This window comes from Urtica dioica, chromosome 6, assembly GCF_054948205.1.
Source record: "Urtica dioica subsp. dioica isolate 48M chromosome 6, U.dioica_male_clone48M_v1_H2, whole genome shotgun sequence".
Lineage (NCBI taxonomy): Eukaryota > Viridiplantae > Streptophyta > Magnoliopsida > Rosales > Urticaceae > Urtica > Urtica dioica.
Genome location: NC_142761.1, coordinates 41449230 through 41472697, shown reverse-complemented (window position 1 = coordinate 41472697; position 23468 = coordinate 41449230). Strand labels below are relative to the sequence as shown.

Genomic DNA, 23468 nt, shown 5'->3' with positions numbered 1-23468 from the left:
GATAGGTTCTATAGAAACGAGACGATTATATTTGGTCAAATAAAAAAAGATTAAAAAAAAATATGAATAAAATTTTAAAAACGAAAAACTAAAAACGGGTCCTATAAAAATTAAATCTATTCCCAAATTGACTATGTATTGCATTTAATGATATTGCTGGATTGTTTGATCACACTCATTAAGTTTGACTTTACCCTCCAACCATGATCCGAGTAATCACATCGTCCAACGTTCTTTTAGACAGTATCGATAATACCGTGATGATCGGCTCGAGCTCACTCCATCCGTTCTCGTGCATTTTGTGTATGTTCCTATGCATAAGTTTCTTATCTTTCGCAAAGATTAATAATCCATGATGGCATTGTCAAAAACCTCAAAGACATTATCTCCCATGTTCTTGACATATTCTACCCACTCGCCGACCTTCTCATTGTGACCGAGGACTCCCCCGGCTTCACCACCACTTACTTTGTCGACTGCTGAGCCATCATCACCAAAGTGATGCTCTGTCCACGCAGTCGCCTGCGTCATTATGACCGACTTAATCAACCCAGTCAAGGTTTTGAGGGAATTCCTCTCATGATTCTACCCCATGAATGGAGTCTTGAATTACGGAGGAGTTTCAGAGCCGTTCTTTGCGAACATTGCATAATTTATTGGTGTATATGATGAAGATTTTCAATTTGAATAGTGTAACATCGACGACTCTCATTAACATATTACGTGGAACCACCAATTTTGCAACTTCACCTGGCGCTTTTCTGTGCGATACCTTATTTTGGTCGTCCTAATTACTCTCGAATTCGCTCTTGTCGCTTCCATTCTTATATTCAATTCTCATCACTCCTAAACCCTATTTTTTTGCATATAAAATATTTATTTATTATTTTTTAGAACGATTTTGATTTGGATTTTTGAGGCCAATGTTAGACATCTTTCAAGCCTTTGTACTAAGTTAGGCCTAAAATGTTATTTGTTAGGTCCGATCCGACTTGACCATCCAATGAAAAAGTTTAGGTCAAGCTTAGATCCATGCCTCTCTCATGGGCTTGAAAAAGGGGTCGGATTGGCCCAACCCGATCCTTTTATCCTTTTATCAGCTAACTGATATATTATTTTGGGCAATTGGCGGCATAAATACCTTAACTTTACGAGTTGATACACTTTAATACCACATCTTTTTTTCGCGGCTAAAATACCAGACGTTGGTTATTAGCACCATCGTTAAGCTGAAAACGTTAACTGCCGACGTGGACTCTGAAAAATGAATTTAAAGTTGAAAATGATGTAAACTCCTTGAAGGCGTCGAGCAGAGCCGTCTCGAAGAACTCGTGGCCCTCGAAGCGTTTCTCAACGTACACTTTGTACCGCTTCTGAATCTCGATCAGCCTAGCGATCGTCGCCGTCGACGAATCTCCCCGGACGGCCTCCGCGCCTTCCTCCTCCACGAGCCGCCGGAAAAGCTCCGCCAACCGCCGGAGCTCCTCCGGAATCTCCACGTAAAGGCCGTACACAGCCCGTAAGGCGTCGACGAATCTCCCCGGACGGCCTCCGCGCCTTCCTCCTCCACGAGCCGTCGGAAAAGCTCCGCCAACCGCCGGACTCCTCCGGAATCTCCACGTAAAGGCCGTACACAGTCCGTAAGGCGTCCACGTCATCGGCGCAGACGAGAGCCGAGAACCCGAACCGCTCGTCGTGGAATATCCTCTCGGCCGGAGCTACTAGGAGCTCTCGGCGGACGACCTCGACGATCTTGGGCCGGGTGGCCGGGTGAAGATACCTCGCCACCCTAGCGGCCTCCGCCTCGAGAGCCTGGGCGGCCATGGCCAGGTAGGCGGGGACGGGAATCTCAGCCTTGTCGGAGGTCCAGCTGGCGGCCACGCGGGAGTAGAAGGCGGCGGCGGAGTCGAGGAGAGGGGCCTCGAGGTCGGACTCGTAGACGGAGAAGAAACAATTTGGGTTTTTATTTTATGGGTTTTATTTTATTTTGATTTATTTTACATCATTTTCAACTTTAAATTCATTTTTCAGAGTCCACGTCGGCAGTTAACGTTTTCAGTTTAACGATGGTGCTAATAACCAACGTCTGGTATTTTAGCCGCGAAAAAAAAAGATGTGGTATTAAAGTATATCAACTCGTAAAGTTAAGGTATTTATGCCGCCAATTGCCCTATTATTTTTGCTATATGGTTGAACTATTTATTTGATAGCCAAAGGGATTTTGGTTTGCTTTTATCTTCCTATTTGATTCTGGTATATTTGTTTCATATGTCCGTCATGTTCATGGATATGGTGCTTCTGACCGCAAGCTCGCTAAGCATATTTTGGTTAGAAAATGAATTAAATATATGGTTTATTTTTCTTATTTTTATTTTCGGTGTGCTTCTTTGCGTTTTTTTTTTTTTTTTTTTTCAATTACATCAGTGGACTTGTTTGTCATAGCCCGGAACAAGAGTTGGTTGCGAAGTGTAGTTGGAATCCTTTATAGAGGCAATTCAATGGGACTTTGTGACCATAATGAATGGTAATTAAGTTGATGTAGATGTAGAGCCATGCATAAAGATACAAGAAAACATGAATTTATGACGATGTGATATGAGATTAACTCGGTTAAGGTTGTTAGATTATACATAATGGTAAATTTAGGTTAACTATGTTAAGTTGTTGGGTTTTAAATAACCTATAATGTAATTTATTCATATTAACTTGGTTAAGAGTGGTTTAGGTATAATTTAAGAGACTAGTGTTTTTATTAATAATATTTTTTTTGTAATAGTTTGGTTATTATTTCAGTTGGTAATTTTAAATGGGCTAATTAGTTACAATTATCAAAATAAATATGATTGGAAATGATGAACGAAGTTTCAAACAGTCACATAATTATAAAAAGAAAAATACAATCAGTTCATGCACTATTATTTAGATGTTTCGCCAAAATAGTCGTGTTCTTCACTTAAATTAGATGACATTTTGAGCTTTGCACGCTTCGAATCCATAACGGGCGTAAGGATCTAAATATCTTTAGATGGAAGTTGAGGCGACAAAATTCAATAAGATAAATACATTGAGTAATTATAAATGGAGAAAGACTAAGGACAATGAGTAAAATTATGAATATTAATGAGAGCATTATTGGGCGTTAATGCGTCTAAATGAGTAAGAAATGTTAGGTAACTATAGAAAAAATAAATACAAAATATTGCTTATAATTATTAATTATGACACAATCACCACTGATGCTCAGCATTTTCCTCTTCAAAAAGAGTCTCTGTGCGTGTATTGAAATATTTGAAATGAGATTATGAAGTTAACTAAGAGTTGGCGTAAGTAAAATAAACCAAAATGCTCTCCGTACATGCGCTTCTCAAGGAGAGTGTCTAAAGTAACGAGACTCTATTTTGCTGTCCGGTGGGTCGCGTCGCCGCAGATCCGTGGGTTCTCTCTCAGGAACCTGTGACCTAAAGGTCTATGGCCTTGAGGTTGGAAGATGAGTGTGAGGACTTTGCCCCTCCAACGACGTCTATTCTGGTATCGGAGCAAACCACTGAACCTCCACAGACCAGCAAGAGAAGACCTGACTCTTACGTACTCCTGGCTAGAATTCTCGACCGCAGATCACTGAGCTGTGGGGTTATCTCCTCGGTTCTGAACAGAGTCTGGAAGACGACGAGCTCGTGGACCATATCCGAGGTCAGGCCAAGGCTGCTTAAATTCCAGTTCAAGTCACGGAAGGATAAGGACACAATCCTGGCCAGAGCGCCATGGACCATCAAAGGGGCACAACTGGTGGTAAGGGAATGGCCGGACAACCTTAATTTGGACGAGATTGAATTCACCCACTGCCCCTTCTGGGTTCGCCTTTTGGGCTTGACTCCGGAGGCGATAAACCAGAAGACGGTAGAGCGGGTTGCGGCTTTCTTCGGGGAAGTGGTGGAATGCAGAATAAGACCACAGGATAAGCACGGGGCTTGGGTGCGATTCAAAGTGGAGATTAACATCTCCAAACCCATTGTCCCTGGCTTCTTCATGGACAGGGAAAATCAACCACCTACCTGGATCCAAGCCAAATTTGAAAATCTGGGCAATTTTTGCTTAAAGTGCGGCCGGCTTGGTCATGGAAAATCGGAGTGCATCGGGGCGTCGGCGTTGGTGGTGAGTAAAGAAGGCTTTCCCCAGGTGCCGTACTATGGTGAGTGGCTTCTAGCCTCCTCTGAAATTCGCTCATGTTTCTCGGAGGAGGGCCGGAAAAGGTCTGCCGGAAAGGAGGAAGAGAAGCCGAGGGAGGTTGTTCTGACAGAACCGGCAAGGTCTGAGGAGGTGGGGACCACGCGAGACACCCCTCGGGTGAGGGAAACCCGCCTGGAACAGAGTGCACAACCGGAGAAGGTCAACTCTTCGAGCGCTGTGCCTCAGAGTACTATACAGGAGCGGGGAAAGAGGGTTTCCGGATCTGGAGAAGAGGATGATCTGACGCATAGGGGCAGAGAAACCGGAATAGATGGGTTTTCCTCTTTGAGAGCTACAAAAGGGAAAGCTAGGGTTGGGAACCATGTTTCAAACGTTAGCCTTCTTGTAGAGACATCAGCAGGTGGGCTTTTTTCGGCGGGCCCAACCCTCATATCTGCCCAGGGCCAGGTGGGCTTCTCCCCTTGTAAACCTTTTGTTGGGCCTCATCCAGGGTCTTCAAAGCCCAATACGCACTCCCCTGCTCAAAATGAGAACGCACCGTTTTATATGTCTGAGCCTTTGCCATTTTCTAAAGATGATGGTGTGTTCTCAGCGTCCAATACCAAGACTCAGATTTTATTCTCCAATGGACAGCTACAGGCAACCGCAAAGGCGAGAAAGAAGCGTCCACAGGCCAAAAAGAATAATCCCTCCGGGTTGTCTAAGTCTGAAACCACTGCGGAAAGATGGAAGAAGAGGAAAACATCCCCGTGTGTTCATGAAGAGGAGGCAGACCACGGGCCCTCCTCAGGCTCTACACTAGTCGCATCGTCGGGTACAGAAGTTTCTCTCCAAGGAGATTCTATTGTGGCCACCCAAAAATTGATATCGGCGCCCCCCGTCACCCGGGGCGACCGGGAGCAATGATTGGATTAGTGTGGAACGTCCAAGGGATCGGCAACCCTTGGACGGTGGAGACCCTACAGCTCCACGTGCAAGACCACTCACCCCATTTCATTTTTCTCTCTGAAACGAAGCTTGCGAAGGCCTCGGCCGAGAGGCTTCGAGTGAAACTGGGATATGGTGGGTGTCTTGCGGTGGACCAGGTAGGTTTGGGTGGGGGTTTAGCCCTCTATTGGAAAGACGGTGTTGATATCCACGTGAGGTCGTTTTCAAGATTCCATGTGGATGTGGTGATAAAGGAAGAGGATGGCAAATGGTGGCGCTTTACGGGAATTTATGGTAACCCGAACGCGTCCCAAAGAAAACACTCTTGGGAACTTATGAAAAGGGTCTACGATTCAGCCACAGGGCCTTGGCTGTGTGGAGGGGACTTCAACGAGATCCTATTCAATCATGAAAAGTGTGGAGGGGGAGCAAAAAGCCCGTGTTACCTCGAGGCTTTCCGACAAGCTCTCGTGGCATGCAACTCCGAGGACATTGGATATATTGGAGACCCGTATACGTGGCGACGTGAAACAAACGAAGGATGCACTTGGGAGAGGCTTGATAGGTGCGTGGCCAATCAAGAGTGGATCGAGATGTTCCCCTCGGCGAGTGTGCGTCATCTCGACTTTTGGGGGTCGGACCATCGTCCCCTCCTACTCTCTACGGCAAGCGTGGCGCCGACGTACTCTCGGCTGCCCCGGGGCTCTCCTCGTCGTTTCCTCTTTGAAGCGGCTTGGTGTGAGGATGAGGAATGTGGAAACATAGTCGAGAAGCATTGGAGTGAAGATGCTCGATCGGCCGTGGGAGAGTGCACTAGAGCCCTCGCGAGGTGGGGAAGCTCTAAGTTCCGGGAACTCCGAAGAGACATAGAACATCATTGGGCAATTCTTAACAAGCTCAACTCCCCGTTCTCGCCTTTCGACGCCGAGGCTGTCCGGGGGGAGGAGAGAAGGCTCAATGTTCTCTTGGAAAAGGAGAATACGTATTGGAGACAACGGAGTCGCATCGCGTGGCTTCGGAGCGGAGACCGAAACACAAGCTTCTTCCACCGCAAGGCCTCCATACGCAAGAAGAAGAACTTTATTGGGGGTCTCCGGGATGATTATGGGAGATGGATCGACAACCGAGACGGGATTGAAGGTATTATCTCTAGTTACTTTCAAAACATTTTCACTTCCTCTAACCTTATCGTGAGTGTGGTGGAGAAAGTGACAAGATGTTTGACCCCGGTGATGACTCCCGAGACCAACCAAGCTCTTTTGAGGGACTTTACGGCGGAAGAAGTCAAGAGCGCGTTCTTCGAGATAGATCCCTCCAAGGCCCCGGGGAAAGACTGATTCCCCGGTCTCTTCTTCCAACGATATTGGAATACGGTGGGGAGGAGCGTTACAAGGGTTTGTTTAGGGGTTCTCAATAACGGAGATGATCTCAGAGGCCTAAACGACACGGTCTTGGTGTTGATTCCAAAGGTTAAGACCCCCGAGGAGATTCGAGACTTTCGGCCCATAAGCCTTTGCAATGTGATGTACAAGGCCATCTCGAAATGCATTGCGAATAGGCTCCGGAAAACGATGGAGGGGGCCATATCGGAGAATCAAAGCGCCTTCATTGGAGGGAGACAAATCTTTGACAACATTACTATTGGTTTCGAGGGGCTCCATACGATGAGGCGAGGGCGCTTCGGGAACGGCAGATGTGGTGCTCTCAAAATCGACATGTCGAAAGCTTACGACCGGGTGGAATGGGATTTCCTCGAAGCTGTGATGCTCCGTCTCGGCTATGCCCGGGAGTGGGTGAGGTTGGTGATGAAATGCGTGAGATCGGTGAGATTCTCCTTCGCCATTAACGGGAAGATTAATGGGAATATCGTCCCGCACCGAGGGCTACGTCAAGGGGACCCACTCTCTCCATTTCTTTTCCTCTTTTGCTCCGAAGGCCTCTCGGCTCTCTTTCGGGCAGCGGAAGAAAGGGGGTCGATCACGGGTTTGGTGTTCGGGTCGGCTAGAGTTTCCGTTACTCACCTTTTCTTCGCCGATGAAAGTTTTATTTTCTTTACCGCGAAGGAGAGGGAGGGGCTGGAAGTTCGACGGTGCCTTGAGGAGTATGCGCGGGCCTCGGGACAAGTCATTAACTATGACAAGTCGGAGATTTGGTTCGGTAAAAAGGTCAAGCCGGAAGAAGGAGAGGCGCTGGCTAGGCTACTCGGGGTCAAGACTACGGACGGTCACGAGCGCTATTTGGGGCTTCCTATGACTATGGGCCGTAGTAAGGCGGAGGTGTTCAACTACATCCGAGAACGAGTTTGGAATAAGGTTCGGGGTTGGAAGGGCTCGTTCTTCTCCTTTCCGGGGAAGGAGATAATCATCAAAGCGGTCCTTCAAGCAATACCTAGCTACGTGATGAGTTGTTTCATCCTCCCGAAGAAGCTAGTCAAAGACCTACACCAAATGGCGGCAAATTTTTGGTGGGGAAGCACCGATGAAAAGAGGAAAACTCATTGGGGAAGTTGGGACAAACTTTGCTCCCGGCGTGAGGAAGGTGGTGTAGGTTTCCGTAACCTCGGGAGTTTCAATCAAGCTCTATTGGCGAAGGGTGTGTGGAAAGTATTGAGGTTTCCCTCCTCTTTAGTAGCGCGGGTGCTTAAGGCGTGTTATTTCCCAAACTCGGACATCCTCTCAACCACGACCATGAGATGCGCCTCTAGCACGTGGAGAGGCCTCATGTGGGGGCGTGAGTTAATATGCAAAGGCTCGAGATGGAGAATCGGCTCCGGTTCTTCGGTGGAGGCTAGGACGGGGCGTTGGATTCCTAGAGATTCGGGTTTCTCGGTCCGAAACCCGGATCTTCTACCTGTTGGAATGATGGTATCAGAGCTGAAACTTCCAGGGGGCAAGTGGGATATCCCGCGCCTTCGGGATGTTTTGGTCGAGGAGGACGTTGAGGAGGTGCTGAAAATTCCGTGCGTTACGGCCCCTTGTCCCGACGAACTATGCTGGCATTTTACCAAGGATGGAGAATATGCCGTGAAGAGTGGCTACCGAGTGGCGCGCGAAGCGGCAGAGAGGATTGGCTCGTCGGACCCCAGAGAGACGGAGAGATGGTGGGATGGGGTGTGGAAACTGAAAATCCCTCCGAAGATGAAGGTGTTCCTTTGGAGAGTCGGGAAAAATTGGCTGCCGACTACAGGCAATCTGGCAAGCCGGGGAACGAATATTGACCCGTGGTGTTCGCGATGCAAGGCTGGCAGAGAGAGCGTCTTCCACACGGTGTGGGGCTGCACTGTGGTGTCGAAGATATGGAAGCATGCCGGGTGGTGGAAGATGATCAAGAGGGCGTTTTCCGGAGACATCATCGACTTCCTTATCCGGACTAGAGAGGCTCTCTCGACCCCGGACTTTGAGACCTTCGTGGTAGTGGCGTGGACCTGCTGGAACGATAGAAACGACGAGGTGCACTCGGGGAGACGCGGGAACCCGGCGGACAGGGTCTCGTCAGCGACCCATTACCTCGACGAGTTCCGGCTTGCCTCGTCCCCCAGACCCCTGGAGAAAATCGACCGGAGACGCTCAGAACGGTGGCCTCCCCCACCTGCGGGGATCACAGCGGTCAGCGTGGACGCAACTATTTCGCGGGAAGGCGGTATCGGAGGCTCAGGGGGGGTGATCCGAACTTCGGAGGGCTGGGTGGTGGGCTCTTTCATCGCCCCGCTCAGCAACCCATCCTCGCCACTTGTGGCTGAACTCGGTGCTGTGGTCGAGGGTCTCCGAGTGGCGCACGACCTGGGTTGTTCGAGAATTCGAATTCAATCGGACTGCGCTACCGCAGTGAAGCTGCTGAACGGAGATCAACGGTGGGCTAAGGAAGAAGGCTTGCTGGTCCGTGAGGCTTTGAACCTCGCGCTGAATTTTATCGCTGTTGAATTTTGCTTTTTACCGAGAACTTGTAATTCGATAGCCCATCTTCTTGCAAGAAAGTCTCTCCGATTTGTTGACCGTGCTATCTGGAAGGAGGCTGTTCCTCCAGAGGCCATTGAACTTTGTTTGGCCGAGGTGACGTAATGTTTTTTCCTGGGCTAGTTTACCAGGTTTTGTCAAAAAAAAAAAAAAAAATGAGATTATGAAATATGTATATATATTTTTTCGAGAAAAGATTATGAAATATGTAACTGTTGATGTTTCAAGAAGTGAGTTTCATAAATAAAAAAAAAAAAAAAAATCGTTCTATGCTATGCTCTCTCTCTCTCTCTCTCCGCTGACGTGTTATTACTGTCACTGCCCTTATCTTCCCTTGATTCACCTACTCTCATAAATCTACACCATTCAATTTATTTCCTTTTATAAATTATACTTTTTAACATAATTACAAATCTATGGACTCATCTGATACCAGTTAGTAAATAGTAATACCACTCATACTATTACAAGAAATATAAAATAACTTCGAGCGCCAAATGAACCCTAATTAGAATAAGAAAACTTTTTAATTGAGTTACTTTTGCCGCCACATTTCAAAACATCCTCAGTTCCCAAAATAAATCCCTCTTTTATTTATTATATATATATTATTACGAGTCTTTTCAGCTGATCTGCTATTCTTTCTCTGTCCTTTTAGCTTCAAACCCCTTTTCTATTGTTTCCTTTTTTTCTCTATTGTGTGAGAAGTCTACGTTTCTCTGCACGGAAAAAAACCCCAACTTTACACCATTGAAAGCCCTAATAATGCTCTCAGACTCGGAGAAGCCACCGCCGAATGGCGGCTTGCCGGAAGAATCTCCGACGGTCATAGCGAAACCTCCGGAAAGTATAGACATTGTTGTGGCGAATCACTTTCCGGAGGAAGACAAGTCAGGCTCTGAGCCACCGCCGAATGAGGGCTTGCCGGAAGAATCTCCGACGGTCATCGCGAAAGCTCCGGAAAGTGTAGACATTGTTGTGGCGAATCACTTTCCGGAGGAAGACAAGTCAGGCTCTGAGCCACCGCCGAATGAGGGCTTGCCGGAAGAAGCTGCAACGACCGTCGCGAAGTCTCTGGAAAGTGTAGAGGTTTCAATGGAGGATCAAAATCCAGAGGATCAGAAGTCAGGATCGGAGTCGCCGCCGACTGAGGGCTTGCAGGAAGAATCTCCGACGATCATCGCGAAACCTTTGGTAAGTATAGAGACTGTTGTGGCGAATCGATTTTCAGAGGAAGACAAGTCAGAATCGGAGCCACCGCCGACTGATGGCTTACCGGAAGAATCTCCATCGATCATTGCGAAGCCTGTGGAAAGTGTAGAGAGTGCTCTGGAGAATAATTTTTCAGCAGAAGAGAAGTCAGGTTCGCCACCACCGACAGAGGGCTTGCCGGAAGAATCTCCATCGATCATCGTGAAGCCTCTGGAAAGTGTAGAGATAGTTATGGAGGGTCAACTTGCAGAGGAACAGAAGTCAGGATCAGAGCCACTGCCGGCTGAGGGCTTGCCGGAAGAATCTCCGACGACCATCGCGAAGCCTCTGGAAAGTGTCGAGATCGTTATGGCGGATCGGTTTCCAGAGGAGAAGCAGTCAGGCTCTGAGCCACCGCCGACCGACGGCTTTCCAGAAGAAGCTCCGACGATCATTGCTAAACCTCTAGAAAATGTAGAGATTGCTCCGGCGACTGATTCGGAGATGCTTCCGGCGAATCGTTTCCCAGAGGAAGAGAAAACTGGAAAAGACGTTGCTGTTTCTGTTGCGAAGAAGAGGAAAGGTAAGCGAGGCAGAAAGAAAGGAGCGAAGGTGAAAAAGGTTCAGCAAGCTAGGGTTTCAGAGAAGGAGAATGTACCAGAAGAGGTTCTCGAGGGAGATAAGGAAGAAAAAAAGCGCGAACGAAAGCCAAAAAGGCCAGAGCTTTGTTTAGAAGGCCAAGAGAACGGCGGTGTTGGAGAAACGGATAAAGCGAGCTCTGAACTGGAAGATGATGGAATCAAGACTGGCGAGAGAGAGATTTCGTTGGAAAGTTCGGAACTTTCAGTTAAGGAAGGTGAAGAAAAGGAGGATAATATGGGGAGTGGAGAGAAAAATGGAGATATTTTGTTGAAGCGCCGTCTGAGGACTCGGAAAACGAATGTTACGTATTCAGAGGAAAAAAGTGCGTGGTTTGGGGATATTGATGACGTTTTGGGAGCGAAGCGCGGGCCAAAGCCTGGTCGGAAGAGGAAAGAGTTTAAGGAAATGGTAGAAAGGAATGGAAAAGGAAATCGCATAAATGTCGAAGATAGCGATTCGAAGTCCGAAGAGAAAGAGGGATGGCAGTTAAAGGGATGCGGAGCTGGTAACGAGGAACCTGCAAAGCGTGTGAGAAGGGCTACGAGGAAACTCGGAAATGAAGAGCAATGTACAGATGAGGAAAGACGGTGGTCTGAAGAAAAGAAAAACAGAAAGCACGTAAGTTTTTTTTTTTCCTTCTCAGAATTTCTTTTTTTGGTTTGCTGTTGTAAAACCTACTTCGCTTCAGGAATGTTTCTGACGATTGAATTAACAGTTTGTTGAAGAGGTGAGCTTAATGTGCCATCAATGTCAACGAAACGATAAAGGACGGATTGTCCGGTGTCAAAAGTGCAAGAGAAAGAGATATTGTGTCCCTTGTATAAACAACTGGTAAGTGGATAAATGGCATCTTGCTTTATTTAGTTGAGTTTTTATTTTTTATTTTTATGGAAGCAGATCTATAAATATTCCATGGAAGCTGCGTGGTTCAAAAAATATTGCTTAACAGAAGTTGACTTTGAACAGGTATCAGGGAACACCGGAGGAATACTTTTCCGAGGCTTGTCCTTATTGCCGTGGAAATTGTAACTGCAAATTGTGTTTGCGCTTAGAGACAGATTTAAAAGTTAGACTCTCTCTGTACCATGCCCATCTCAATTAAAGCCACATTCGAATAACTCAATAATGCTATCTTTTTTTTTTTTGCAGTTTTATGAAAAGCTGGACGTTAACTATAGTGGAGAGGCTAAAATTGAGTACTCTCGTTACTTGATTAGCGAGCTTCTTCCGTTTCTGAAAAAACTAAATGATGAACAAGAAACTGAAAGGGAGTTGGAAGCCAAGAGACTAGGTAACCAGTTTCTGGTCTGTTTTGGTTTGCTGTCAAGTGTCATATGATCGACTTTTGCGTAGAATTGTTTCTTAGACAGTGTATTATGTGTGCAGGGTTGTTGCTGACAGATCTTAAGGTGCCGAAATCACCGTGTCCCCCAAATGAGCGGGTTTACTGGTAGGCCAATCTGAAAAATAATGATTACCTTCGACTGTTTATTGTTTCAATGTCTGAAACATGATTCTTTTTTTTTTTCTTTTTCAGCAACAACTGCAATACATCTATTTTTGATTTCCACCGAAGCTGCCCTGGATGTTCATATGACCTTTGTCTCATTTGTTGCCGGGAAATTCGAGAAGGAAATCTTCAAGGTGGCAGTGAGGATGTCGTTTTGGAATTTGTTCCTCGAGGTCTTCATTATTTGCACGGCTTAGAGGAAAAATTTAAGAAAGAGGTAGTTCCTTCTGAGGTTATACCGAATGAAACCGTGAAAGCCAAGTCTGAGTGGAAGGCAAACGAAGATGGAAGCATTCCTTGCCCTAAAGAGGACCGACAGGGTTGCGGCAGTGGGCTTTTAGAACTAAAGTCCATATTGTCAGATAGTTTTGTGTCGGGTTTAGTGAAGGAAGCAGAAATGAATAGCGGGTCTGAAACTCTTGTACATCAATGTTCGTGCTTTAATGGCATTGGCACAAGTGACTTGTCCAAGTACGTAAGGAAGGCTTCTTCTAGAGAAGGTTCCGACGACAATTATTTGTACTGTCCAGTGGCCAATGAAATTGCAGCCGGGGAGGATTTGAAGCATTTCCGTTGGCATTGGAAGAGAGGTGAACCGATTATTGTTAGTAATGTGCTTGATGCTACGCTAGGGTTGAGCTGGGAGCCATTTGTGATGTGGCGAGCTTGTCGTCAAATGGCTCACACCAAACTCGCAAGACATCTGGATGTCATGGCCATTGATTGCATGGATTGGTGCGAGGTTTGTTTTTCGACATTCCTAACATGTGTGACTTTTTCTGTGTTTCAATTTTAAATAGGGAATACTTATTAGGTTTACAATGGTTAATGAGCTATGTTTATGGAATAGGAGAGTTATGTGGGTTTTTTTATTATTATTTGAGCTTGGAACTTTATGATTGTATTTAAAGTGTAAACAGCATAGGTAATATTGTTTTCTATACTTGAAAGTCATAGAGCTATTTGTTAGGACCGGGTTATTAGAGGTATTAGAGTAATTAGCACATAGTAAGGGTTAGTCTATAAATAAGAAGAGGGAGTCGAGAATAGGTATCGGAAAGACTTGGTTAGGAAGATAGTTAAATTGGAGAGCACGGACCTCTCGAACGTCCAATATCTTTTGTAATTCCCGTTCAATCAAGAAAACCAATTTCAGTTCGTATCACTGTTTTAGTTTCCTTCTTTTTTTTGTTGTTTCTATGTTTGGTGGTTTTGACGTTGTTTTTTTTTTGTTCTTCACCTCCAAACATGAATGAGATATGATAACTACAAACATGATAAATTTAATTTATTTTTTTAATGGGATTTAAAGCATTGACTCAAATTGTCTTATAAATTTGTAGGGAGCGGTTAACATCCATCAATTTTTCACTGGATACCTTAATGGCCAGTTTGATCAACGAGGCTGGCCTCTGATGCTCAAACTGAAAGATTGGCCTCCTTCGACTTCATTCGATCAGCGTCTTCCCCGTCACAATGCCGAGTTTATCTGCTGTTTGCCTTTCAAAGAATATACTCATCCAACGAGAGGCTTTCTCAACATGGCCGTCAAATTGCCTAAAGAGTCGTTGAAACCCGACATGGGTCCCAAGACATACATTGCTTATGGCTATAAAGAGGAGCTCGGACGTGCAGACTCTGTAACCAAGCTGCACTGTGACATGTCCGATGCTGTACGTTAGACTTTCTTGGAGTACATACTGAAAATGAACTATCTTTGGAGCAGAAAAAAATATAAATTAATTAATGAACTATTGTTATCTGCATGAAATTGGATCATAGTGTATGTTAAGACTTTCTTGAAGCACATACATTTGTTGCGGTATTTTATCAATGATAAATGCATTTTCTCCTATATGTCTTGTTGATGTTTCAGGTCAATGTTCTGATGCACACTGCTGAAGTGACCTTGAAATCTGACAAGCTCAAGGCTATGGAAAAACTGAGAAAGAATCACCATGAGCAAGACCAAATTGAAATTTATGGGATTGATTCACCTCTACAGGATGTTGTTACTGACAACAAATCTCAGGCTGGGTCTTCAAGCATGGCTTCCGACGGAAAACAGGTTAGCTCTGCATAAAATTGTCGATGTCAACAAATTATAATCTGGCTTTTTCCAACTGGTAATATATTTCCGTTGTCGTTTTAAGGATGAGAAAGGTCAAGAAGGAGAACAAACTCAAGACATACCTGATGGTGATTCTAAAGAATCATTAGAATCAGACTGTAAGTCTGAAAACTTGGAATTAACCGAGGGTGGTGCTTTGTGGGACATTTTCCGGAGAGAGGATTCTCCCAAGCTACAGGAATATCTGAAAAAGCATTTTTGGGAGTTCAGACACACGTACGGCTGTCCAGTACCACAGGTATTTGCAGAGATTATTATATTAACTCCATGCTGTAAAAATTATATTCCGAGTATGATAACGTGGCTTCCTTTTTAAGATTTTGAATATACGAGCAAATTATCCCAGTAATGTATACCCCAGCTACTGGATTACAAGAAAATGGCAAAAGTTTGTATGGAACACATATGGATATGCATACATAATCAAGGCTGAGTTGGGAATCTACTGACCAGAATTGTACATTTGAACTTGAGTTATATTGGTGCTTAAGAAACTAACAAATAACTGAAGGCTAATTATTTAATCGATTGGCTGAATGAGTTTTTACAACCTTCTTAGTGTTGATTCAAATTTTTACTTATTCATCTGGTTCCAGACAAAATACAGATTATTTAGTGAGTTATTCTCGAATCATTATTCCCAAGGCTCTTAACGCTTGGGGCCCAACTATAAAGAGCATGGGTTTATCTCTCTTATTTTTATTTTATTTTATTTTTATATATGACGAGTTGAGCTGGCAAGACATTTATGGTTTCATTGCTTCGATCAGATTTAATTTATTTATATGTATTTTTACCTTTTGGAGTTTACCCTATCCTTCTATCTTTAGCCTGTCTGTCCTACGTGATAAATATCATGTTTATTGTATCTATAGGTTATTCACGCTATTCATGATCAGACGATGTATCTGAATGCCGAACACAAGAGGAAGCTCAAGGAAGAATATGGTAAGTCAAGTGTACATCTCTAAATGAGCTGGCTAGTATAAATAATATTTGTTGGCTTTCATATTAGTAAGTAAAAATGCTTTGTTACAGGAATTGAGCCATGGACGTTTGTTCAAAAGCACGGAGATGCTGTCTTCATACCTGCAGGCTGTCCTCATCAAGTCCGAAATTTGAAGGTAAACTACTGTGATTTCTGAATGTATTTTAATCTTTATTTTATTAGATGGTTCATATATTACCATGCTTATAGACTAGTTTTAAATCCATTTATCAATAACTTGGTTATGTGGTTCTCTTACTGTGCCTCCATATACCCCCACAGGAAGAAAACTTAATCTACACGAATTTCTTATCAAAAGTCCTTCACAGCAATCAAAACCTTAAAAAATATATAAACAATTATATATGTACAGATAATGATGGTTTTAATTTACTCATAGCTAATATTTTAGCATATTCATATTTGCACCTGCAAAATGTTATGCCACTGCACTAAAATGTTACTAGAGTGCAGTCACTTCTAATATCTTTTTGCATCAAATACTAATGTTTTACTTGGCCATTTTTTTTTTTTTTTTTGTAGTTTTCAAACTTTAAAAAGGTTTCTTGTTTAATCTGCATTGATTTCTTGTTCTCCCGCTCTAAGATACTCCAACTAGTATATATTTTAAGTTGTAATATTAAAGTTTATCGGAGTTCAAGATTGAAGGCTACACTATGATTAATCGCTTTATTGCCTCATGACTTAAAATTTTTAGTTGAATTTCATTTAAATTAAAATTGGAAACAGAGGAAACAAAATATTTTGAGGAGCCTCAAAAAGCTACAAGATTGCCCCAACAAGCCAGTGAACTTAAAGCTTGGTTTGATGGGGCTCAGCAAACTAGGCGGGACACATTGGGTTGTGAAATGAAAAAGAATAGGAAAGGCAAAAAAAAAAGTGTATATTTTTGTTTATCTGTGTTTGGTTGGAGAGAATGGCCTGCATTTGTGCAAACGATCAAGTATATATCTGTGTTTGAAGAAAATTTATTTTCCTTTTTTTGCCAACCAGTCTTGCATAAAGGTAGCGCTGGACTTTGTCGCACCTGAAAATGTCGGTGAATGCATTCGGTTGACCGAAGAATTCCGAACGTTACCTCCAAATCACAGGGCCAAGGAGGACAAATTGGAGGTATATAAGCTTTATTGTGTAATTATACCATTTTTCGTCTTTGCTATTGTATACAGCCAATTAGTGCCTAGTCTTGAAACGACATGTATAATAAGTACTGTTAATTGGAACAGGTGAAGAAGATGATCGTTTATGCCGTGGAAGATGCTGTGAATGCTTTGAATCCAGACAAAAGGTTTGTTTCTTGGGAAAGTGATAAAGACCCTGAATATTCCACTACTCACAAAATAGGAAAAATACAAGATTTGCCTACCTTCCATTTTTCACCCTCTTTTTATTTATACTAAATAATTGCTTAACTAAATATTAATATCTAATAACGATGCTGCCCGTAAGGTCCTAACAGAAAGCTTAATATTTTAACCTCCTAATGTGATTTAAAATTAAGATGAACGTTAAAACCATAGGGTAACGAAGTTATAATCTAAATACTTTCGCGTGATTCAATGCATTTCGTTTGAAACAAGTTTTTCCGTTTTTCAGGTCAACTACATTGGCATCAGAAGCTGTAGAGGAAAAGGAAAAACCTCGTAAGAGAGCGAAGAAGCAGGGTAACTAATAATTGACGGCTCAGAATATGTATAGCTAATCTCGTCATTTTGAAAAGTGACGCTCCTTGCATTAATGACGAGTTTTTGTAACGGGCGTCACAACTGATTAGAAAAGGCTAACGTAGTTTTTTGGGAAACCCGTGCTTGTAATTACTATGAACATTCACGGCGTATCTGTTCTTTTGTTGCTTAGTTAGAAACTTAGAATGCCTGTGAAAAAACAAAGGACGTGTTCATCATTGGCTAGTGAAATATCATTTTGGTTTGAGCATTGCCTCGAGAAATCTGTGCAATGTGAAATGCTAAATTCAGAGGTAAACACTGCTTAGCTAGGCCGTGCTAAATTTAAGGGTCATGTGAAGTTATCTTAAAGAACGTTTGAAAAATATGATCTTATCTGATGCAAGACATGGTAGAAAGATACTGAGTCCAAAAATCGAAAGAGCAGTCACAGTGTAATGTCGTCGCTGCAATCGGGTTCCTGATGAAATTCTTAGCTCTATGGAAAGATGATTGGAGAATTCTCAGCTCAAATGAGTCTTTCATCAAAATGAATCTTCGCCACGCGGACGGACCGGTGTTTTACCACTACCGAAACTGGCCTATGTCTCTGCATGAAGAACTCGTGAAAATAAAATTAAAATATTAAGGAATAATTTTTCAGTTACAGTAATGCAATATCATCATTTTGCTTCCATTCTCCTATATTACAACGTAAAATATCCATCAGATTTTATCAAAATTTTATCGGTATGATTATTTTGTTCTTTTCATCATTTTTCACTATGTATAGCGGTCCGCTGCATTCATCAACCAATTGAAGTCATAATACTATACTACAATAAATGTGACAAAAGTTTAAGGACTTTTGGTGCAAAAAAAGATTATAAGCTAATTAATTTGCCGCAATTCCTGATGTTATAGGACCATGAGTGCAAACTAACCTATAAAAAAAACTATTGAGGGACTAACACTGCAAAAATATTATTATTGAGAAACTAAAATGTAATAGACATTAATCATAATCCAAAGTCTACATACCAAACCCCAATTTAAAATTTTAGTTACTCTAAAACTATGTTGTAAATAAACTGTTAATGTGTAGGAACCCTAATGTGTATATGTAATTGAATGTATCACTCCGCTAAGTCCAATGATAAGACTCTTCATGAGGCGTTTTTCTCTCTGAGACGTTTTCTCTCTGAGAATAGACTCTAAGCGAGTGTGACCATGGCGGACGAAGACGGAGGAGTTGAGGATATTACCAATCGAACGAGGGTGCTGGGTATGGATGACGAGGATGATGACTGGGATCCTGCAGAGGAATCTGCGGTGCCCTTTACAGACGAGGGTATCTTAGGGCGTTTAGTAACAAGGAAACCGATTCGACGGCAAGCTTTGGGGGCCCTCCTAGAGGGGTTGTGGAGCTTGTCGAAGGGTTGGCGACTGAAGTTACTAGACTCCAATGAAATAGGAGTTTTCTTCCAGCTCTGGTGCAAAAAGAAGCAAAAAGCGTAGCCGTTGCATTAAAGGAGGTGTGGTTCTACGGACAAGGGGTGATTTTGGCTCGGAACTGGCCCTCCGACGGGGACTGGAGGGGAGTGAGCATGAGTGAGATCAGTCTTTGGGTGAGGGCTGTGGGTCTCCCACCAGGCATGGTGACGACAAAGAATGCTACGAAGGTGGCTAGCACGGTGGGGTCGATTTCTGAGCTGAAGATCGATAATCCAAAGGATGTTATCTTCAAGAATTACTTTAGATTCAAAGCGGTTGATCCTTTGGAGGGGAAGCTTAGCCTGGGCCGATATGTGCCTTTTGATGGTAGGAAGGTTTGGGTCGAGTTTCAATACGAGAAGCTTCCGCCTGTGTGTTTCCGATGTGGAGCTTTGACCCACGACACGAAAGCATGCCCAAACCCGATGTTGATGATTCGTCGCGAGGACGGTGTGGAGGTCCAGGCGATAGGAACGTGGCTGAGAGCGAACCTGAGAGCAGTAGGTGTGTTTCAGTCACTGGTCAAAAGTACATCAGGCACAAAAAAATCGGTGACCCTTGAGCAGAACAAGGGCACGGCTGAATCTACGGGGGGCTTGGACCCTAAGCATGAGCTGCCAATCCCCAGGAATAAGGCGACAGAGGCTGATCGACAAAAAAACGGAGGGGGAGACGATGCCGAGATCGAAGCCGACTGATGAGCTGTCACAAGGAGGTGGAAACACGCAACCGGGTTTGACCAATGAACAACAGAAGGCGAAAGGCCCGAGGACTAAAGAGGAGTGGGTACACGTGGCACCAAGTCAGAACGCAGGCATTCCCCCAGAGAGCCAGCAGTGGTGAGATTAAAAAAAGAAGCCTCTACCAACCTTTTCGGCGAGTCCCAAGAATGAAGCGCAGTTTACGGAGGGTACCAACCAGGCGAAAGTGAAGGAGGGTAAGAGAAGGGTAATTTTGGGCCAAAAAACTTGGGCCCAAAAATTAGCCAGTCCCTAGCATTCTTCTCGGCCCAAACCAATGTGAACCCTGATGGGAATAACTCCACACCGGCCCACTTCTTCTCTACGGGTACTGGGAGCGACGGGAAGAAGGAAATTTCGCGATCTCCTAACACTGACTGGCTACCTCACCCTGGGGAAGTCGCGCGCAGGGAACAACCGAAACAAAAAAATCCTGCGAACAGGAAAGACAATGGGGGACCGAGGAGAGAAGTTACACCGTCGAGCGGAGGGGGTGGAGCTATGGAGAAGGAAAAAGACAAAGAAGCTCTGGGGTGCCTTGGATCCCCAAAACTGCCCCGGAGTCCTACCCCTGGTAATAGCTCTACCCTGGTATGTACTCCGGCTACTAGGAAGGGATCGTGGAAAAAAAGAGCCAGACTTTCTCACTCACAATCCCACGAGGATCTCGACAAGGTGAAGGATTTGTCTAGCTATGGAGAGACCGATGGGGTTGGGGCTCTGACTAAAGTGGCAAAAAGGTCGTTTAGTCTCACCCGTGGTCAGGAAATGATGAAAGGGGTTTTGGCTCTTGACTCATCTGCGAGGCAGAGTCAGGAGCTGGTCAACTACGCCTCCAAATCACCCTCTATTGCTGTGGTTTCCCCCGTGGAGGATTCGACAGTGATCTCTTCTCTACCTAAAGCGGCGCCCCGCGACGACGAGGGCTGCCGGGGACAATGATTACCCTATGCTGGAACGTCCGGGGGTTGGGTAACCCCGGGACGAAGGAGACTCTTCTGTCGCACTCCCATAAGTATAAGCCCGATTTGTTATTTTTATCGGAAACTAAGCTTATGAAGAGTGCGGCGGAGAGAGTCCGGATTTTGTTGGGGTATGAGCATTGCTTTGCGGTGGATCGAGTGGGTCGGAGCGGAGGTCTCATTTTGCTTTGGAAGAATACGGTTCGGTTTTCTCTGGGATCGTTTTCCCGGTATCATATCGAGGGTCTAGTGTGCGAGGAGGACAATAGAAGCTGGAGGTTCTTGGGTATTTATGGGGACCCGGTGGCATCTAATAGGAAATGCTCTTGGACTCTTATCCGAAGAGTTATGGCCTCGCACCATGGGTCTTGGCTCGTCGGAGGGGACCTCAACGAGGTTTTGGAGGATAGTGAGCTTAGTGATGGAAGGACTCGGGATTCTTACCTCATTGAGTCTTTCCGTCGCGTGCTAGAAGATTGTGAGTTGGAAGATTTGGGATACGAGGGAGCGGATTTCACTTGGAGGAAGAGCGTGAACCCGGATAGCTTGGAGAAGAGAATCGATAGGTTCCTTGCTAATGCGGAGTGGAAGAACTTATTCCCGAGTGCAAAGGTTTTTCACTTGGAATATTGGAACTCGGATCATCGTCCCCTACTTCTCACCTCTTCCGAAACCATGAAGCGTATCACTACGAAGAGGCCTCGCAGGTTTTTCTTTGAAGAAGCATGGTGCGAAGAGGAGGAATGTGAAGGCATTATTCGTCGGGAATGGGAGTCGGCCGGTCTCGAGGGTGGCCCGGACGCGCTTCGTGAGGCTCTTCGGGGCTGTAGAGAAAAACTCGCGCGATGGAATGATGGGAAGTTTGGCGAGCTGCAACGGAAGATTGAGGAACAAAAGACTATCGTCGACCGGGCCGGTGACCGTCGGTATGGGGAGAACCGGGGGAACTTGGGGCGTGAACAACAACTCCTCGATTGCCTTATGGAGAAGAATGAGAAGTATTGGAGACAAAGAAGTCGAATGGCTTGGATGAAGAGTGGAGATAAAAACACGAGACTTTTCCATCGCAAGGCTTCAACGAGAAAGAAGAGGAACGAGATCCGGGGACTTTTCGACGACGACGGTGTGTGGAGAGAAGGGATAGGGAGGTTAAAGATGTCGTCTCCGCCTATTTCAGAGACATCTTTACCTCTTCTAGACCCGACCCGGAGAACATCGACGAGGCTTTGAGAGGCATGGAAGCGGTGGTCACGCCAGAGATGAATAGGCAGCTCCTCCGGCCTTTCGACGGGAACGAGGTTAAACGGGCGTTGTTCTCGATGGACCCTTTAAAAGCTCTGGGTAAAGATGGTTTCCCGGCTCTTTTTTATCAAAAAAATTGGGCGGTGGTAGGGGAACTCTTAACCGGGGTTTGTTTAGGAGTCCTTAACGAGGGTGCCTCGGTGTCGGACTTCAATGATACGATAGTCACTTTGATTCCTAAAGTCCACAAGCCAACCAAGGTGAATGACTTTCGCCCTATTAGTCTATGTAACGTTATATATAAAGTGATTTCAAAGTGCCTCGTTTCTCGTTTGAAAGATCACATGAGCAAGGTTATCTCGGAGAACCAAGGTGCGTTTGTGGGGGGCCGACAAATCTTCGACAACGTCATGGTGTGCTTCGAAGGGATACATACCATGAAAAGAGGTCGCTTTGGCAACGGGAATTTCGCCGCGTTGAAAATCGATATGGCCAAGGCCTACGATTGGGTGGAGTGGAACTTTATTGAAGCGGTCATGCTACGGTTGGGTTTTGACGAGGCTTGGGTTGAGAAGATTATGCGATGTGTGCGGTCGGTGTGCTTTTCTTTCAACATCAACGGTGTGCCTCGGGGGTACCTCAAACCGGAAAGGGGTCTCCGGCAAGGAGATCTTCTCTCGCCTTTCCTTTTCCTCTTTTGTTCGGAAGGCCTCTCTCGGCTTCTTATGGAAAAGGAATGAAGGGGTCTCATTGAAGGGGTGAGTTTCGGCCGTAACGAGCTGCGGGTCTCGCACCTTCTTTTCACGGACGATAGCCTTATTTTCTTCCGGGCTAGCAAGGAGGAGGGTGAAGAAGTGACTCGATGCCTCTCCACGTATTAGAAAGCATCGGGCCAAGTCGTCAACTATAACAAGTCCAACGTTTGCTTCGGGCGGTCGCTTTCAGAGGAGACTAAGATCGGGGTTACCGTTAGCCTTGGGGTGGAAATTACGACGTGCCATAAACGATACCTAGGGCTGCCCACGTTCACCGGTAAGAAAACTTGTGAGCTCTTTGCTTTTATCCGGGAAAGAGTTTGGGAAAAAATTAATTCGTGGAGGGGGATTCGGTTTTCTCAATCCAGACGGGAAACTCTTATTAAATCGGTTCTCCAAGCCATACCCGGGTTTGTGGCTAGTTGCTTTCGGATTCCCAAGACGCTTGTGGACGCGATTCATAAGATTATCGCTAAGTTTTGGTGGGGAAACATCGGCGAGGAGAAGAAGGTGCATTGGTGCAAGTGGGACGAGTTAACGATGCACAAGGAGGAGGGAGGTTTGGGTTTTAGAGACCTTGAATACTTCAATCAAGCTCTAATCGCTAAAAATGTGTGGCGACTCGCGAGGATACCGGAGAGTCTTGTGGGGCGGGTGTTTAAAGAGTGTTACTATCCGGATGGGGACCTCTTTGGCGCGACATGTAACTCGAGAAGCTCCTCCTTATGGCGTGGTTTAATATGGAGGAGGGAGATCATTAACAAAGGGGCGAGATGGAAGATCGGGAACGGGGAAGAGGTGCTCATTAGTGGGAGCCGATGGATCCCTCGGGGCCGAAATTTTTCCCTAAATAACCCCCCTCCTATTCCGGGGAACATGATGGTAGCGGAGCTCAAAAATAATAATGGTGCGTGGAATGAAGCCTTGGTCCGAGCAATGTTCACTAGAGAAGATGCCGAAAACATTCTTGCTATTCCGGAAAGCGAGGAAGGGATATCCGACAAGCTTTGTTGGCACTATTCTAAAGATGGGGAATACTCGGTGAAAAGTGGCTACCGTC

At 45.0% G+C, this 23468-nt stretch overlaps 4 protein-coding genes across 4 annotated transcripts; all 4 read left to right on the top strand.

Annotated features, from left to right (window-relative positions):
- Positions 1 to 5090: 5090 nt before the first annotated feature.
- On the top strand, positions 5091 to 6452 carry LOC149394235 (uncharacterized). The gene has a single exon (XM_089618296.1). The coding sequence runs from the start codon at positions 5091 to 5093 to the stop codon at positions 6450 to 6452; it is 1362 nt and encodes a 453-aa protein (XP_089474422.1).
- A 186-nt stretch (positions 6453 to 6638) lies between these two features.
- LOC149394234 (uncharacterized) lies at positions 6639 to 17499 on the top strand. Its single transcript, XM_089618295.1, has 15 exons — positions 6639 to 9164; positions 9777 to 11519; positions 11617 to 11732; positions 11868 to 11967; positions 12051 to 12192; positions 12288 to 12351; positions 12439 to 13153; positions 13755 to 14084; positions 14288 to 14479; positions 14565 to 14780; positions 15418 to 15490; positions 15581 to 15666; positions 16545 to 16664; positions 16778 to 16839; positions 17148 to 17499. Exons 1-15 carry the CDS (start codon positions 6639 to 6641, stop codon positions 17221 to 17223), a joined length of 6561 nt encoding a protein of 2186 aa, XP_089474421.1. The 3' UTR covers positions 17224 to 17499.
- Positions 17500 to 20387: 2888 nt separating this feature from the next.
- LOC149394233 (uncharacterized) lies at positions 20388 to 21641 on the top strand. The gene has a single exon (XM_089618294.1). The coding sequence runs from the start codon at positions 20388 to 20390 to the stop codon at positions 21639 to 21641; it is 1254 nt and encodes a 417-aa protein (XP_089474420.1).
- Positions 21642 to 21997: 356 nt separating this feature from the next.
- On the top strand, positions 21998 to 22393 carry LOC149394232 (secreted RxLR effector protein 78-like). Its single transcript, XM_089618293.1, has one exon. It carries the CDS (start codon positions 21998 to 22000, stop codon positions 22391 to 22393), a length of 396 nt encoding a protein of 131 aa, XP_089474419.1.
- The last annotated feature ends 1075 nt before the right edge of the window (positions 22394 to 23468 follow it).